The 19598-nt window shown below is 35.4% G+C and overlaps 1 protein-coding gene across 3 annotated transcripts in view; it reads right to left on the bottom strand.

The window, feature by feature from the left end:
• The window catches only part of TBC1D22A (TBC1 domain family member 22A), a 164011-nt gene that overhangs the window by 115477 nt on the left and 28936 nt on the right, over nucleotides 1–19598 (bottom strand). For all 3 annotated transcript variants that reach the window (XR_013922065.1, XM_080343458.1, XM_080343459.1), the window contains exons 6-8: nucleotides 17932–18060; nucleotides 16481–16543; nucleotides 8411–8525 (exon numbers count right to left, since the gene is read on the bottom strand). Coding sequence is in view for 2 of the 3 variants with exons in the window: in XM_080343458.1 (XP_080199584.1) it covers nucleotides 8411–8525; nucleotides 16481–16543; nucleotides 17932–18060 (307 nt within the window). In the remaining variant the exon portion in view is untranslated. The remainder of the gene's footprint in view (nucleotides 1–8410; nucleotides 8526–16480; nucleotides 16544–17931; nucleotides 18061–19598) is intronic.

Genomic DNA, 19598 nt, shown 5'->3' with positions numbered 1-19598 from the left:
CCAAAAAGAGAGGACAAGAACGTGTATTTGGGGTTGGGAATGACAAAGCAAAGCCACCCATGTTTACAGCAGCAAGCCCTGGTTCAGCTGTGCAGTCTAAGCACATGGCAAGCAAACCCTTTTCCGTCCAACTAAAACCAATTTGGAAATACTCAGTTATGCAGCCCCACTGTTAAAGAGCAGTGAAATGAAGCCAGGCCAGGCAGAGTGCATTGACCTCTACAAACAGCAAATAGGATCTGAAAGAAGATGAATTCTACAGCACAGTGTAATCCAGCTCCCACAGTTCCAAGCCCTTGCTGGGAATCAAATACATTAACGACTCAAATATATGCAGCAATATACCATCACCCAATTACACCAAATAGTTACTTGTAGATGTGTGCTCAGCTGCTCATTATTAACACCTTCTGAAGGTTACTTTACTCCAAGAAATGCCAGCAGCACTAATTGGGTTGGTACAATTAGCTAAAAATCCGCTAATTAAATAAGTAAATCACCTCATTTTGACCAAAGCAGGCTAAGAGAGCTTATGCAGACAAATTCACTCATATGTTTGATACCAAATGCTACTACTGACTTCCAGCAGGTTAAGCAACTAGAGAAAAACAGCAGGAAATAAAACTCTACTGCTGGCAAACCACACACAAAGTGCATACCTGGGTAAAGCTCGGCTATAGTCATTAGGGCTTTGACTACTATAACTACATTTCATTAATTGAAATAGTTCTATAACTCTAAGCCAGAACAAAGTATTCACTACAGAATTAACCAAAGTGAAACTAAAAAAAATGATATTTCAACAAGTAATTCTGAAAGATAAGGATGAAATTTGTCCAGGTTAATAATTAAAATGAATATGCAAACACACGCACAAAAATAAAAATATTAAAGGTAATTTATAGTTCACTGGCCCCCATTAATCAATTCTCCCCCATTCCACAAGTCCTGCAGGCATTTGCCCTCCTTCATGCTCTCTCATTGCCTAACCCTTCATAAATGAAGCATGAGATGTCCTCTTAATACTCTCCATGTTTTCCTTATAATTCTGTTTGCAATGCCTCCAAATATACTGCTTTATTAATCAGCCCTAGACACAGGAGTACACTATGGCATGCACTGCTAGCTGACGAACAATTCAAACAATTCACTGCTAGTTATTCTCACATGGATTCTCAGTCTTGATTAAAGTGGATAGAAGGATATAAAATACTAAGATTTCTTTGCCCAATTAGGCCTGAAAAACTACATTATACATTAATAAAGGAAAGTACTCAGACATTGTGAATGGTTCATTTTTCTTAAGTGCGACATATATAAAAGCAAATGAACAATTCAAAAATACAATCTAGTAAAATGCTTCAAAAGAGTGCCAAGAGTTTTTTAAAGCACCAAAATTTAGATCTGTATTTTTATCTCCTTTGATGCAATGTAATTTACCTGGAGCTTTGTCGTTTTAATCAATACAACAATCAAAAAATATTTAAATTAGAAAAAGAAAAAACACTTTCTGAATTACAGAGGGATATGCATGTATTTTAAAGTCATTACAAATTCTCAGAATACACCACTTCTTCACAAATATCACTTATACCAGGGCTATAAACAGAGTCAAAAAATTGCAGTGACTTAAAAATAGGGCAATTAGTACTTTCCGCATGAAATGAATGTTGGAATTCCAACTGAGGAATCTCATAGGTGGTATAAAACAACAGTGTAAGGAGGAAATTAGACCTGTAAGAGGGTCTCAGGGAGCTCCTAAATAACGTACAACAAGGTAAATCATAAGAAACAAACAGCATAAAATTATTTAGTTCAACAGAGTCTATTTACTGATGAGTTCGGAAACACCTTGACAGACCCTCTTTAAGCATCTATCATTTCCAGCTGCTTTCCCACTGCAATTAGAACCAGCACTGTCACCCAGCACACAAGGCTGGTACAGAAGTACCGAGTCCTCAGCACTGCGGATGGGCACAAGACAGCTCCACTTAGTTGTGGACCTTCTTCACCTTTTCCATGGTCTAAAGCAGGAATCCGTGTGTAAAAGTAAATTAAAACACTCTTACTCAGAGTCCTCCCTCTCCTCAGCTACTCTGCACAACTGTCAAAATACTTTCACTAGACAATAGATTGGCGCATCAAAAGGGCGAGAGCAGGGGAACATATTTCTAGAAAATGGAAAAGTGAACAGTGGTTATTTCACAGCAAGGTGAGATCATTCTGAAAAACAGCCGCATCATGATATAGTTTTACATATATGTACATATATACCGTTTCATAGTATGACAAAGCTAGGAGTTCTTTAAAGGCAATTGACAGGTAAGTCAAAAGTTTCAGATCACTGAGCGGCTCATCTCTGTTGCAGAACTTTCACAGAGGAATCCATTTAATGTCTTCTGGACTTATGTAGAAGATGGAATTGGGTCTTCAGTATTTTTAAGACTTTAATTCAAAAGACTTTTGTTTAAGCTTTCTTCATTTCTTGCCCACCCAAATCACATTGATAATAATATTCCAGTTCTCCAAAGAATATTTCATGGACTATTGTTCATGTTTATGAGAATTTTGGTCAACTGCACTGATGGCATGAGTATTACTGTAAAACATCATGGAAATACTGATATACACTTCTGTATGTTAAAACTACATTACTGGTGATTTGCATTGAGGAGAGAAAATTTATTGTGATCAAATGAAACTTGTGACATTGAATTTTCATGTGATAGAAGACTGATTTTAATTATTTTGAATATTTTTTCCATGCAATTTTTACAGTGGTTTTAAAACTGAGAAAATCTTTTCTTCATACTTTTACAACTTGCAAGAAAACGTTAGAATGTCAGTTATGCTTTATGTTGGTGCTTTTATGTGGATTTGATTTGTAGAAGTTTCATAAATCATTTCAAACAAATGTGTAAGTAAAAACATTAATACAATATTGTTCAAAAACATGTATTCATTTGAACAAAAAAGCATTAAAATAAAGTTTTTTACAAAATATAATGCTAAAATTATCAGAGAAGTTCAAAAGCATAAAATCGCAAATAAAATCTTTGTATCTCCCTAACTGAAGAAATCCCTCACATTTCTGGGTATGCTACCCTAGGAGATTTTTCAGTGTTTCTTTCCTGTTAAACCAGAAGACAACAGGGATGATTTTATCAGTCTCCAAACACATAAGGGGCCTGGGAAGCAGAGAAGCATCCAGTTAATCTAGTTATAGCTCCTTGTTCAACTTCCATTTTATCAAAACAATTTGTCACTCCCTCAGTTTCACTCAGTATCTTCTAAGTAGAAGAACTACAGATATATTAAATCTTTTCCACTTTATCTCCTCAAAACCCCAATGCATGACCCCTACTCATAATTTTCCAAATACTCCAACTGAACTGGTGGAACTGAATAAGAAAGGCCTGGGTATTTGACAGCAGGACTAATCTCAAGACTTCACCTTGGTCTTGTAAAGGAAATAATACATGCTAAACAAAATTTTAGCTTCTAACCCTGGAAGTATTGGAAAAGTCTTCAAGCAGCCCTCTGGAGTCAGTGGGTTACTACTCAGTGCTCTCTGGCTTATGCTTCATCATTCTGAAATTCAACTTTAATGAATTTCACAAATTCAGAAAACAAATCTACTTATTGTATATAAACTACAACTCTTTCTGAAAAAGAAACCTCTACTAAATTGATAACTTTTTCATCTTTTATAAACAGTGACGAATTACCTCAGATACAGCCATGACACAATGCTCTGAAACATTACTCCAGCTATACTACGGAAATAATTTTAGATATAGCATTCAACAAACTACAGAGGAAAACAAAAACAAACCAAAAAATAACCTCAAATAGTTTTAAATCGAATTTGCAGAAGATATGCTGAAAAGGAAGAAAAGAAGGCAATAACCAGTATGAAATTTCATTTTAAGGACAGGGAGACTTCCTGTGACATGTGAGGGAATGGAAAGAAAGGGAAGCGAGGGAGCTAGAGACAGACTGGCTTTTCCAGGACCAAAAAAACTTAGTTGTCACAGAAACACTGGCCTGGGACTTAATCTCACCCCAATCCCATTAAGATTTGAGCATGGAATATAACTATTCCTTAAAGTCATGCCAGTATCAGTTTATGAAAACAACAGGTAACAGAAGTTGCCTTCTACAAAAAAGATTTAAGATCACAAGAAAAACACTTACAAGGGTAAGACCCCTCTTCCCAAAGTTTATAGTTCATGGGTTCTTGTAAGTATCCTCAAATTGTCTCAAGCTCCTCTACTGCAAGAAGGTTGCAGCCAATATCTCAATCACCATTCCCATCTTCAGCAGCTTAATTTTTCTTGACATTCTTTATCCAACATAAGATGACAAAGTGCAACAGTGTTAGTTTTCTGCCCTTGACTTCCTATTAACTATTAATTTCCTCTTGATCCAACACTGCCAGGGCTGATCCCACTTGGCAATGGGCTGACATGCAGCTTTATCATGATGGTGCTTCTCTTGAGCTTTCATCTCTCTGGATGGTGAATGAATCCAAGTCCACTCTGCAGTTCTAAATATACACATAAGGCCTGGTGAATTACTGAAATGCAGATGCAGAGAAGTGTAGCCGACTCCATTAACAAGAAACCACAGGAAAGCGTGCAGCACAACTTAATATTTGGAAATTATGTAGATCAACAGGAACTCAGAGCAACAGGAAGGTGTATAAAGAGAGTAATGTGTGCGGCAACTTGACACAGGACTAGCAATCCAGTGCAAAATGTTCCTGTCCCTATAAAATCAGCAAACAGTAAGCACTGACATTATGTACCTTAACACCAAAAATGCTTCTGGAATTTCATCTATATGGACAAGATTAATTTCTACATAAATACCCTACAAGGACACAGAGTTTGCAAGAAAACTGTCCCACAAGGAACTAGGCATTTGTTTTAAAAACACGTTATAACAGTGCTATGTCATGTGGGAGGTTACATGTAAGCACAAAATAGTTCTCTTGTACACTAGCATTTGAAATTCCAAAGAAGCTGTTACATTCTGGCAGAGTAAGACTGACATCTAGCATTTTTCATGGGGAAAAAAAGAGTTGATATTGACCTGCACAATCACCTTGTATGAGAAACCCAAGGCTTAAATTCCTCCTCTTCCTAATTTAGACCAGAAATCCTAATCTGAGTCCACTGTATTTGAGCAGGGGCCAGTACCTACAAAATTTACCTCCAAAATTTTCTTTAATTGCAGTTGTGCCTCTCCTGGCTTAGTTTGACAACCAAGTTTTATCTTGCTGAAAATGTTACAGTGTTCTGGTTTTATTTCAGAGTAGAGAACTAATGAGACATTACCAAATTACACTTTCATCATACCTACACTGCTGGAAAGGTTGAAAGAATGCTCTCAACATTTAACATATTCAATTCCTACATTTAGTCACTCAACCTCTTCTAATTATGTGAATCTATGCGCTAAAATGAGGTACCTTGATCCATACTAAACCATAAAAACATCTATGACTTTGGAACTTAGAAAAGACCCACAAACCTACTTTTTGGCATTCAGATTTGAATGAAACAAAATGTTACAGCGCAAGTAAATTATCACTTCTTCAGATGTCACTTGTATCTTCAAAAGTTCTTTAACGCCACTACTCCAAAAGGTTTTTGATGTCTTTAGCAAAGCACAAACACTCCCATCACTAGAATAAACATGTCACACACTTGCAACGCAAAATCAAGGATTAAGGGCTCTCTCAGTTGTCACAAAACTAAAATAAACACGGCTTTCTGTGGCAGATGTACTCAATCCCCCATCAGAATATTTGACAAAACTGCAACTGTGTGTAATCACTATCAGGATTTACTGACAGATGATCAAATCAGCACAGATTATTAATGGCACTGCTAATGATAATGATTTATTATTACTCTTTAATAAACCTTTCAGACCTCTTTTATTATAGAACCTAAAATAAAAGGCATTATCACATTCAACGGCATGAATCAGGACGTGACTCAGAAAGGCAACACAAAGGTTTCAAAAAAACTGAGAAAAATATAAAAATCAATAGTTAAAGAAAACAATAGATAAAATAACTTAAGGTATAAACCAATTTTCACTTAAAATCAGAGAAAGAAGTAAGATCTGGAGTAAAAAAACAAGGTAAATACAGACTACTAGTAGAGTAAACATTATTAGTGTATTCACTATTATTAGTGTATTCACTATTATTAGTGTATTCACTATTATTAGTGTATTCACTATTACCTTAATTATTTTTGCTCAGAAACTTCTGCAATTCTGCATTTATTTCTACCTAAATTGCTTCAGCACAATTCATAGACCGAGTTTTGAATCTGTCCGTAATTTTATTATAGATCTCAGGATTTCTAGGGTACTTCACAAATTTAATACCACTATTTCAAGTTTAAGTAAAATGGACACTCTTGTTCATTCTAACTTGAATGCATCACCCAGTGTAACTTCAATTTATTGGACAGACTCAAATAAAAAAAAAAAAAAATCTATTTAAAGAGAAATCTTTAGGTTTTTATATGTCACTGGGAGAAATAATTGCTGTTAGCACTTAGCCAGGACCATTACTACATATTGAAGACAATATCTTCATTTCAGTATTTATTATTTAGACACTGGCTTAAAAATGAGTTTTTAAAATACAGGTTTTTGAGATTCATAGATTTTCAGTTGCAAAATATCTTTTATGGTTGTTAGTTTTTGAGTTTTGTCTTTCTTCACTGGACACCTACTGGAACACTTAAGCTCTCCAATACAAAAAATACTGACAAACACATTAATGATCACCAGGGTCCCTAAATGTAAGTTGGTGGTAAAGACAAACTTATTTACCATATTAATTAAATGGTCTATTTAACGTGGAATATCAATTCTCTAATCACATCTCATTTGAACTTCTTATTTCAATTAACAACCCTAAAGTCTACTAGAGACCCTACTGTTGTAGGATCATTAAGAAGATTTTCATTATCTGTCAAATGAGGGAGTAAAAGGCAGAAAGTGCAAGTACTCTCAGGAGTAGGCCTCTACCCTATTTAAGAGATGATTAGGGAGAACACAGCAGTTCTCATTAGTTGCTTAGCAATGAAATGTCCCCCTCTGAAACAAAAAATGAACAAAGCAACAGAGGTGTTGCCATGCAAATGAGTAAACGGGTAGTCTATCATCTGCTCAAGGATAATCTGTCCTTCACTACATCTAGTCAGGCTGGATTAAGACACCAACACATGTCTTGCATAGAGAAGGGAGGAAGAATCCACTATATACAACAGCCGCACTGAAGTAGGCAGACAACACAATGTTCAAGTTCACACATAATCATTGTCCATTTCCATTGTATGTGTGCTTGACAAACAGAAATACAAGGAAAATAATTTTCATTCAAGGCAGATTAACACTGCCACTTTTACTATTTAACCTTGCCTTTTATATCCATAGTTATACTCAAATTATTAACAAATTATTGTTAATGTTAAGCCATACTCTTAATGTTTAAGACTCAAATACTAATATATAAATTAAAGATATGAAATATATTGTAGTAAAAGACAAGCATTTAACTAATAGAGTTTGCCAAACAAAAGTTTTCAAAAAGTACATTCACATATAAGGCCATAAACACAACAAAAATACAGCTGTTCATGCTACTATTGTTAGTAGTGCTGTGAGCCCTAGGAAAGCAAAGCTCTTAATCAGAGAAACTTGATTACTGCTGACTTAATTTTCGGATCCTAATTCAAGGTTGCCATTTTTTCAGCCACAGATCCAATTCAATAGGTTCCCTGTAATTTTCCCACAACTCATGTAAAAGTTTTCCTTGTTGGATGCATTTTGGTTTTTTCTCTTTAGTGTGGTGGTTTTTTTGTTGTTGCTGGTTGGGTTAAGTTGGGTTTGTTTGTTTTTAAACAGCTGCTCATTTTATATGTACAATTTAAAGTTTCCATAAAAAAAGGAAAATTAGAAGAGCAAAAGAGAGAAAGGGAGACTACAACCACCTATGAGCACAAGAGCATCAGGAGTGGCAAACACTTATCTAGAAATCAAGATGAATAGTCTAGATTGTACTTATTTCCTCCGCTTTCAGCTCGGACAAACAGGAATGCTGTCTGCAACTTCTACAGAGGGTTTTGTTTGGTTGCTTTTTGTTGGTGAGGGAGTTGTTTAGAATAAGAACCTGAAAGATTCCTTAACTCCATTGACTACTTACAGTCTGAACGCTTCTCAGCATATACTTAAATAGAACTACACAGACTTATAATTATAAAATTCATGTATTAAATCATGCTTTGATTAGCTAATCCAAATTGTTACTCAGATTAAAATCATGACGCTGTTCCAAAATCAGTACCAACCCATAATTTAGTATTAAGATAAATCTTACCTATATATTCACAAACGAAGACTACAAAAAAAGGAGTAACAAGATCATTGATGCCCTGAACATATCCACTGGCTGGATGACGTATTGCCCAGATAAACAAAATTCTTTCAAAGATCTGAAAAAGAGTTAAAGAAACTATCAGATTATTTATCAAATGAGGAACACATTTTAAACAAGACACTTGAAAATTACACAAGGATAAATTAAATATCAGAGTTACTACAATAAAAATAAGCATATGAAAGCATAAATGAACACTGGTATTCATAATTAAGTTCCAGTGCTAAGTAAGCTTCTCGCTTCTTCAAAAAGAAGCATTTTCAGGGTATTAACAATGTTAAAACCAATCTAATATATAATTCAGTTACAGTCTTTACAGCAAAGTATCACATATTCACTGGATCTTTTCCAACAACATAAAATTCCTTTCCTGAAGAGACCAAAATATTAAATCACCTTCCTATGATTTTCCACCTCTTCTTAAGAAGTGTTTTATCAATACAGTATTCTATTTATTCCTAAATAACAGAAAGTAGTACTTGAAATAGCTTAGATTTTTTAATAAGGTGCCCATAAAAAGACATTCCATAATAGTTAAGCTTGCCTAATGCTGCAGTGTGGGGGTTTAGACTTCAGAAGCATGTATACTGGTTAAAAACAAACTGAAAACATAAATCAGGAAATGTAGAAACAAGGCAACTGTCTGCTGTACCACATAACCTCACCCCTCAACTCTGTAAGCTGTACCTTGCTTAGGATCTGCAAAAGCTCCTAGGGCCAAAAAATATCTGATCATCAAGAGGACAGGAAAATCATCGAATTTATCTCTGACACAATTTAGGTCTGTTAAAAGTTGTATTTCCTCTTAATTATCTGCTTCTGAACATACTACATGTCTTTAAAATGCTGTAAATAAGCAGCAGAGTGAAAGCTGCTGTGTACTTTGCCCAAATGACAGGTACTTGATCAGGTATAATTTTCTGAAGCAAAGAACATGTGTTCTTTCCCTGGAAGGTCTGCCCAAGAAACCAGAATGCAAAGGCAGGTAATTGGAACAGAGGTAGAACAACTCAAACCAAAGGACTACGTTGCTCTTAGGAGCAACAATAATGTTGCTCTTAAGACCTCAATAATGTAATAATACAAAAGGAGAGACATTGTAAGGACCCAAGGAGATGGCAGAGCTTGCTGCAACCCCAGAAGTCAATGAATGCTCAGGCTTCAAGAAAGCCCTGAAAGGACGCAATGGGAAGAGGAAGTTTAGTTTATGAAGCCTGTATTATTTTTATTCAATCTGACTTCAGGTTTTTGCTAGATTAAGAAATTCACTATTCTTATTCCAGTTTTAATAAAATCTTCAGATCAAAAACCCTCTTACAGTCACTTTCAAGTAAGGAAAGGTCTAAGCATATATAACTCGCATCTGAGTGCTTGAGAGTCCCATCACAGGCTTCCACACGAGCTGCCTAAAACTGAGATACATTTGTACATTCTGCTTTGAAAATGAGTCCCAAACATCAACACCCACCCCTCTCCCATGGGCTTCTTTTGTGAATCAGCTTTCCTTAATCTCCAGGATTTATGTTTCCCTGACATGCTGGAAACCCACACCACAAGAGAGACTGTCAACAACAATAAATATGAAAAGCTTTGGTGGGCACTGAAACACAAGCCTTAATTTGGCTCATTTCTGATCCATTACAGCCACAATTAAGATTCAGGTTTTGCTCAGTATTATTTCAGTTTAGGGGCAAAGATTAGGCAGGAAGGAAGGTATCCAATTTAGCAAATTCTCTCTAAAACCCTCTTGATTTCATTAGCCAAGATGCTTATTCTTCTTGGGGCTAGTCCTGTCACCACGTGTTATAATATGCAACGCATATTGAACTGAAAAAACACCAACCTCTGCCCATTCAGCAATAGTCAGTGGGGTTTCATCATCCACAACTGGATAAAAACCTTAAGTTCTGCCATTTACAGCTTGCTTTTAGATTTTACAAAATTATACCTTTATGAAATTACAGTTTGTCATATTTTTCCTATTATTGGAAAACTGCAAAGCTATCTAGGTTAGGTAATACATAGCCATCCTTCCTGCTTCTGTCCATCGCCATTTCTAGTTTCAGGAACATTAGATTTTCAGTATCATCAGTTACCATTTCTGTGTTTAGCTTCAAATAAAGGACATGTTTTAACACACTACAAATATAAACAACTTTCTTGAAAACACATATAAGATGACCAGAAAAACCTATTTAAATAGTAATTGCCAAAGGTAGAATACTGTTATGCACTAGGCTAAACAAAAACCTCCTAGTGCGATGGGGTTACAAAATATGCACAGTGAGAAAACAAAATAGTCACTAATTCAGTACATAACGGCTATCAAAATACCCACTGTAAAAACTACAAAAATAGCTCTATCAAGGAACGTCTCAAGCCAAATAACCCCAAAAATTGTACCACCCACCTTCCCTTTCCTCAGAAACTTGATAATATCCCTAGTTTGCATTGCAAAATGAGATGCCTATGGATTTTAGAGCATTTTAAAAATCCAGGTACATAAACTAATATGCAGAGGTGGATTGTGGTTGGGTTTTTTGTTTGGGTATAGGTAGTTTTTTTAATATTATTGAGCCGGAAGTATTACTCAGTGATTGGCACATCAGATTGAATATTCCCAAAAGCATCTAATCAAAAGTTCAACAAATACACACTGAAATAGTGTTTTCAATTTCCTATCCATTTTCATAAAATTTCGTTTACTGTTCTGAATTGAAAAAAAGGAGCACTGCATACCTGCAAGGCAGACTGATTTAAGTTTCTATAGAGCATTCATTGTTGTGTTCAAATAGGACTCATTAAAAAGGTCACTTTCCCAAAAGGTTTCCTTCTTGATTTCCAAACCGGCAACAGAAATTGGAATTACTTTTCTACTTTGAACCACTAAATTTCATGAGATGTCATTACCAATCAATTATTCTTCTTTGAATTCAACTTTCATTCATGCTAACCGTAAGAACTATATTCATATAAAGAGAAGAATCCATTAGCTTCAATGTAGATTCTCAATTTCTTGCAATTTAGCCACCTCAGAGGAACTTCAAAAACCCCCAAAGCTTTAATCATGAAAGCTTTTGAAAATTTGTTTTTTGTTTCTCTAAGCAGCAAGGAAAAAAAAAATTAAAAAGTTGGGAAAAACTTATAAACTATTTTTAAATTGTGTTGTTCCCTTGAAATTACTTCTCCCACATAATGCAAGCTTAGATGGGAAATACACAGCCATGTGCTATCCATTTCAACAAAACTCAGTTAAAAATGAAGTAGAAATTGTTAATAAGTTACAGACCACTCCACATCAACTAATCAAATGTATTAAACCTACATTTACAGTTATTAGTCTTTAAAATGAACTTGACTCCAACTCCTCTCTCCTCTTCTTTGAGGGCCACTATTAATTTCCAGTTCTTTAAGTCTCCACTCCAACTTTTCTTCCTCCCTCCTCAAATCTATAACAGTCCCGTAAATAAACAAACTCTTTAAACTGATTTTCAAAAGGAACATATAATGAGCTTTGTCCACACATCAGGTTCAAAACACCTTTATCTAAAATGAAGCATTTTATTACAAAAATCAAATTCCAAGTTCAGATAAGAAATTGAAACAGCTTTATCAACTCTAATGAAAAACCCTTTGGGAACAGACTCAGATACCACCAAGAAGAACAAACAGCCTGGAACACCAACATGTGGAAATCAAAATCAGAAGACTTTAAGAGATGTATCCATGTATTATGTTGCTGATTTTTTGACAGGCAATTTTTTCAACTCCGTCACCTACAATCTCTTCACCTCATTCTAAGTAATATTCTTCTAGTAGCTGTACTATCATTCTAAATCTCTGCAGTATCAAAAATAAATATGTACAAAAAAGACATCTTAATACCCACCATAACAATCTTGCACACTATGCCACCTTTTGAAACCTGTCTGTGACCCATACGCTGATTCCCTTTTTCCTTCATAGCTCTTAGAGCCATCTCACCTCAAGAAAGGGAAGGTGACCTTTGTTCATCTGGACCCAGTGACATCTTCACACTGTCTAAAATGGGTCAGCTCTACGAACAAAGCAAGGGCCCATCTGCATTGAGCCCTGAGAGGAGAAGGGATCCTTCCCCTGTGAGGACAAGGGATGAGGCCATGCTAGGGTAGAGCTTCAAATATTCAGAAAGCAAGAGGAAAAAACAAGGGAGAAGTTGGATGTTATGACCCTCCCATGCCATTTGCACTCGTCTTTCTAAGATGACATCGAGCAAGTTGGGTTTGGCGCTCTTAGATCAACAGAGAGCAAAGGCAAAGACATGGCAGCCCATCCTCCCAGGAGCCCACCCAGCTCATCAGGAGAGCAGTGGGGCTCTACAAACACCTAACACATGAAGATCCTGCAACTCTGTAAAGTTCAGGGTACTGGTGGATCTTCCCAGATTTCCCCTTATCCCACTTACTGCTGCTACCCACTCACATTCTTATTCTTCTGTACCTCAAGACAACCCACTCTCAATAGAATATCATTAAAATATACATTTGTTTTACTCTTTTGTGTGTGTGTGTTTTAAATCAGCTGTCACATGTCATTCCTCCAACCTTTATATCATTTTTCCATCCATTTCCTTACTACTCACTAGGGAAGAAAAAAAGGGGTTGAAGTAGGAAAGATGGGTAGGACAGAGTATAGATATTCGGGGGAAGGGGTAGAAGAGGCTGGGTTTTGTCATGTTGGGGCTTGGGGGGGTTCTTTGGTTGTTTTGGGGTTTTGTAGGTTTTTTTGTTGTTGTTTTTAAAACAAGAAACAGCAGCAATCAAGCTGTACAATGGCTTGAACACCCTGATGAGAAACGTGTCCATCTGTTTCATGTGGTTCAATTGCGATTGTTACGTGCCCCAATTTACTAAACATTCAAACCAAAGAGACATAAGTATGACTGGTAAGCAGGAATATTGGACTGTATGCAACAGGCTAAATTAATTTCAGAAATAATTCTCTGTTACTTGCAAGAGCAAGGTTCTAAAAACAGGGGATTTAAAGGATATTTTAAGGCAATGTTTAAATGCACTTCTCTAATGAAGCATTACAAAAACATTCCTTTGGACAAGTTTAACAAATAACTAGAAAAGAAAACAATCCTGACATAATAAAAAAAATATTTCCAAATGAGATCTCAGTAAGTCACATTAAATGAGTATGGTACCTGAGCAATGTCGTTACCTGCCAAAAGATAACCAAAAGGGCAAAAGACGTAAATAATTTCACATGTTTAATGATCCCACAAAACTCACTGAAACTGCATGCCAGAATCAAACTTCATTGAATAATAGTTGCTACTGGAGTTCTACTGGCATACCAGATTTTACCAAGCAACAAGTTACCTAGACGCAGTATTTCCTTTTTATTTTAATTATTCCCAAGCAATAATAAGGGAAGTGTTTTATTCTGGGAGCACTGATTGTCAGCATTCTCAGTAAACCAGCCAATTTTCAGATTAATTATAATTCAGCTATTAAAAAAAAAAAATCTCCTTTCAACTGTGAATGCTTGTTAAAAATACTGCATTAATATCTTTTTCATATTAATATACTCTCCAAATTCCCAAATAAACTCTTTAGCTCTAAGTTAATCATTCAACCAAAAGGGCCTGTAACTACCCTGTAACTTGAATACTTTTCAATGTCTTATTATAGGACTGTTTCCCCAATACAATAAGTATTTAACAAAAACAACACATTTCAAATGTTGGAAAACCTTGACCATATCATCTTTACCAAAACAATTTTACTATAGCATTTCTAACTGTATTATCTGTGGTAAATACAAAGTTGTGTTCCTACAAACTATTATCAAGTTTGCATCTAGCCTAAAGAAACATATTAACCATCTCTTAAAAGCAGTCATATAAATGTATCTTGTCTCATGCATAAGCCAATAAAAGACAAAACCAGTCCAAGATCCTACTATTTCTATTTCTATCTGACAATCCCATTATTTTACTAAATAACACTTCAAAATATTCTCCAAACATTGTCTGTCTTGATATCACTTGTATTAAGCTACTTGACATCTCATCCAAATGATGTGGTTAAAAGAAAGCATACGCAGTGTGTTCTGCAGAAGATGTTTACCTGGAATTTCTATTTTAAAGTTGTTTTTACAATTGTTCAGCTAATTTCAAAATAAATACACCACCTAGCAGTCAATTTTAAGTGCTTTGTCCTTTTCAATCTCCCTTTAAAAACAAGAATATACATAAACTCTTAAACCATTAGAAGTTAAACAGCTGCTAATTTCTCCTTCATTAAAACATGGGAGGAAAAAACATTATTTGGGGGTATATTCACCCAAACGAAGAACCACAAAAAACACAATCATTGCACAGCACTACACCAACTAGTAGGAAGAAAATTAACAATATACCAGCTGAAACCAGGACAACACCTGAACCACAGCCATATTCATCTGTGAGAACAGATGATCATCACTGAAATCTTAAGAACAGTTTAATCATGCAATGCAAGTAAAAAAAAAAAATCCCAAAAAACCACCACTTCATGTTGAATGCAAATACATCTTCAAATTATTTAAGAGACTATTGCTGATACAGTTCAAGTATTTCTTGCCTCTTACAGGTATTTGAGTGTTCTTCTTTCTGTAGCCGTTTTTTCATTAAATAATACTCATCTCTAATTTCATTTACTGGCTCATTTCTAGCTACAATGCGGACACCAATCTTATTAATTTCTTTAATAGTTTATTTCTTGCTGCTATTGCTTCCCTTCTTGTCCCTTTACATTTCTTACTTTACTCTTCAATTCATCCCTAGAAAAGCCCAAGTAAACTACCACTGTGCAGAACGCAGATGGAAAGCAGTATTCTTATACCATTTTCTTTCAAAAAAAATGTACTAAGCTATTTCTCCAAACTGACTCCTCCAGCACATGTGGAGAAACATTTACATTAAACAAATAATTGCAAAAGTAGAAAAACAAATGAAAGATTTTTAACTGAATTTAACTTCTCATACCATCTAACCAACTATCAGATGTTTTGTGTGGCTTTAACACAATACCAATGGAACTTACACAGAAGTATATTTGAAGATCTAACTAGAACCGTTAGAAACAAGAATAAGTTGAAGGATTAAGAGACATGATTGAAAGAAGATGGTTCACACCATCTGTCCTATTTACAACCTATATACTTTACAAAGAAAAGTCCCCTTGGGATTAAATTCTTTCGGTTTGGATTTATTTTAAGAAGAATGAAAGAGCACCCGGGGAGATAGTTAATGTTTTCTTCCAGTAGCTTTCCAGTGCTTGGGATTTAGCATTAAAAGAATGCAAGAACTCATTGATGTCTTGGCTGCTGCCAAGAGGACAAAGGGCTTCCTCAACTGTCCTGCTACAGGTGTGAGGTAACAGGATAGCACCTAGACTGACATCCAGGTTGATCAACAACATATTCCATACCATGAATGTTATGCTCCATATATAAGTGGGACATTGCTGCGGATGGCCCTTGTTCAACAGCCACTGTCTGTGAGGGGTCCAGCTCCCGTGACTTTCCTATGCCCGCTGGGATCTTAGTGTTTTACTGGACTCGCTGTGCTCACAGGATCCACCTTCTAGTGCTGGGAGCGCACGTTCCAGCAATCAAGTATTGCTCCGAACCTTTACATACCTTTGCGTATTTTCTTACAGTTGCATTATTATTCACTCCTCTATTATTGTTCTATTAAAACTGTTTCCATTTCAACCCATGAGTCTTTCCTCCTTTTTCCTTCCTTCTCCCCAGGGCAGGAAAGGCAAAAGAAAGTGGTTGTTTCCTGTTTAGCTGCATGCCCTGAGCTGAATGGTAACACATTCTTAGTCTATACTTAAATATCCTTGGCTTTTGACTTTTAAAAGCTAGTTCTGAAGTCAAAATAGCAAGCGTTGTCAAATTAATTAATAACCAATGCCATTATATCAGATTCATTAAAAAAAATATTTCAAAAAAAAATTCTTTAGATGTTCTTACCTCTGTTACTTTGGGCTGCAGCCTTAAAACTTCAGGACTCATGCGTGGGATATCTATGTGGATCTAATTAGACAAAAAATACTGTAAGAGGAACCAACAGTACACTTTTTAAACAACACAACAGTTAAAACTACACTATGGTTTTACAGTATTAGTTACAATCCCATTGTAATGCTATTTTTAGAATAACATGGATTCACTGTATTTCAAAACATACAGCCAAATCTTTAAGACTATGTTAATCTATCAGTAAGGCAAAATAAAAAACATAAACTTTGTTTTCACATTTTAGGATCCTTATATAACATTTTGATTGACTGCAAATTATAGTCATATTGGCAATACTCATTACCTCAGGGTAATTATGAGTAAATATATAATACTGCTTCTGTAAAGTCATATTCAGTTGACACTATCATGTATACTTCCTGCTACTAAAGACCATGCTTGAAGCTGAAAGAAAGATCTCAGCAGCTTCTACCCTAAGAAAGGCTAAAGTAGGATTGCTTAATCTATACATGGTGATACGAACTATTCATTTTAATACAAAACTTGAAGAAAAGTTATGTGCTTATCTGGGCGGGCAAGAAAGTTTGACATGCCTATGTTTATTGCACATCAGACACAGTTTTGACTTCTTCAGCAGAAGTACGGAGCCTGTAAGAAACAGTAACTGCTATACTTTCCCTTTACTGTTCTCACTCCTTTGAAGGAGGGTCTGAGCAGGAGATGAAAGGCTTGAAAACCCTACTATTCCTAAACAGAAAACCATGGCAACACCAAATGCCAGCACCACATGGCATGACTAAAGCCAATATTAAAAGAAATCCACTAATTTTGGATTTCAGACCAAAATATTTCATATTTTCACTTCTGGAATGTGGGAAAACAAGTAACTGGAGAGCTATCTACCAAAGAAGATTAAGGAAATAGAGAAAAAAACGTATATATTGTTTTTGAAGTTTGCTACAAGTTCTTTAGCAGATGTCCTGTTGTGGAAACAGCAGTTCCAGCTAACAGGCCTTGGACAGATTATACAGAAGTATGTTTTCTATGAGTGTAAGGAGTGATAGCCCAGGCCAGTGAGAATGGTATCTCAGGTGAGAAAACCGCCGCCATATGTACGATGTGTGAATGTTGGGCCTGGGCATGTGAATGAGTGGGTCAGAACGCCGCCCACAAGATATGTATGGGAACGTGACTGAAAACAGTCACAACATGAGTGTGGCAAGTTTCGAATAACATTTTTTGAAAAAGCTGTCTAATCTCTTGATCCAGCCCTGTACCTGTAAACATATAAATTGAGAACTGTTAATAAAAGAGGGCTCAGCTCTGCCTGGCTCTGCCCTCACTGCTAATAAGAACCCTGTGCATCTCTGTCTGCGTCACAGCATGCAGTCATTTCTAATAGCTGCACCCGTAGGCAGAAGTCACTTCAAAAGGTGTTCTACCTGTCTATAGGTGTCTTGGTGATGTTCATCATTTCTGGAGTCATAGTATTGTTCAACAAATGCAAAATACTCTTTGCGTTTTCTTTTTAAAGTGCTTTCTCTTCGGTCCACATTTGCAGGAAGATAGCCCTGAAAAAAAACCACAATGAAATAAAAAGGATATTACTCTCTGCTTTACAAAAAGCACCACTGGCATTTGATTATATGTGACAGAAAACCTAATAAACTGATGTAGTGCCATGCAGTCCTACGTGGATCTGAATAATTTTTTAGTAAATCAGTTTTCTAATCATTGCAATTGATACAAAAGTTCAGATACAAACGCCTTACTAAAATCAGCTGGGTTTTTTTTGTTAAGAAAGTTTGAGGTTTTTCCACCTTTAAAAAGCAATTTCTCACAAGGAATTCTAAGATGATGTATTTCTTCTGAGAGAAAACCTCAAATAAGTTCAGATAAATGTAATTCTACACAAGTTCATTAATTACTGCATTCCCCTGTGGCCATTATTGAAGCCATTTTATTAGGTTTTCAAACAAAATGCATATTATCTCAGTTGCCTTCAAGTAGGAATCATATACATTAGCAAATACGTTTAAATTATGGTTAAACTTGTAATACAATGGTGTGTTAATTCAAAAGCCTTAAAAATATTCTAGCTACTCTATTTCACTGTTTCTGATGAGAAAAAAATAATTTCAAGCTTTCATTTCACCTCAACAGGTTATTAAAAGTTTCATTACAGAAAAAGACTCAACAACAGCAGTGACTGCAATCTTAGATATAAGAACACTAACGATACATCTCTTTATTTGTTTCCCAAAAGCTATTTATGAATATTATCTTATTTTCCATATGGTATGGACACACTAAGGAAGTCCTGTGTCAGATATGCAGGACTGTACACTGTTGTATTAAGTACAATGGGTATCTGAATGATTCCTCATTGAACTCATTCATATATCTGAAAATCCCCATCCCCCCTGGCATCTCAGTCTACTTTCCATTTAAAAAAAAAAAAAGCAGCTCAGGTTATACTATTTCAGCATTTTATGGAAAGAAATAAAGATTTTTATGAAATGGTCAGTTTATATATAAGGTACACTTACTAGAAACAGCATTATTCAATCGTCTGGCTACTGAAAAGGTTCCTGAACATTCAGAAATAGTGCATTTTTGTAAGCAGCTTGATTTCAAATCATTTACACCAATATCTCATAACACCACAAAAAAGAAAACTAGTTCATATTTTACATACATGGCAGTCCTGAAAAAATACTTTGTATAAGAATTATTCCAAAGGACACCCAAGATAGTATAAGAAAAATCTACTTATTGTATCATTCACTAGTCAAGTCACATTTAAATATTTCTTAGCCATATTACAAAAGCTCTCCTTCGCAATGACAGCTATCACAATACTAATTGTAATTAGTAAAACAGAGAAATGAAATTTACGTCAGATTTAAGTTTCCTTAAAAAAAATCCTTATAACATCAAAAAATCCTGTACTAGAAGTGCAGCATATTTTTGCACTTACACAATGCATCACAGCCACCCCAAGTAACTAACCCAAATTCTGTGCATTTCAACTACAAAAACAGCTTCCTTATTCACACCTAAGCACTACAAGCAAAAAATGTAAGGGGTAAACCTAATACGTTAAAAT

Source organism: Nesoenas mayeri (genome assembly GCF_963082525.1).
Source record: "Nesoenas mayeri genome assembly, chromosome: 1".
Lineage (NCBI taxonomy): Eukaryota > Metazoa > Chordata > Aves > Columbiformes > Columbidae > Nesoenas > Nesoenas mayeri.
This window is presented reverse-complemented; position numbering and strand designations above follow the sequence as displayed.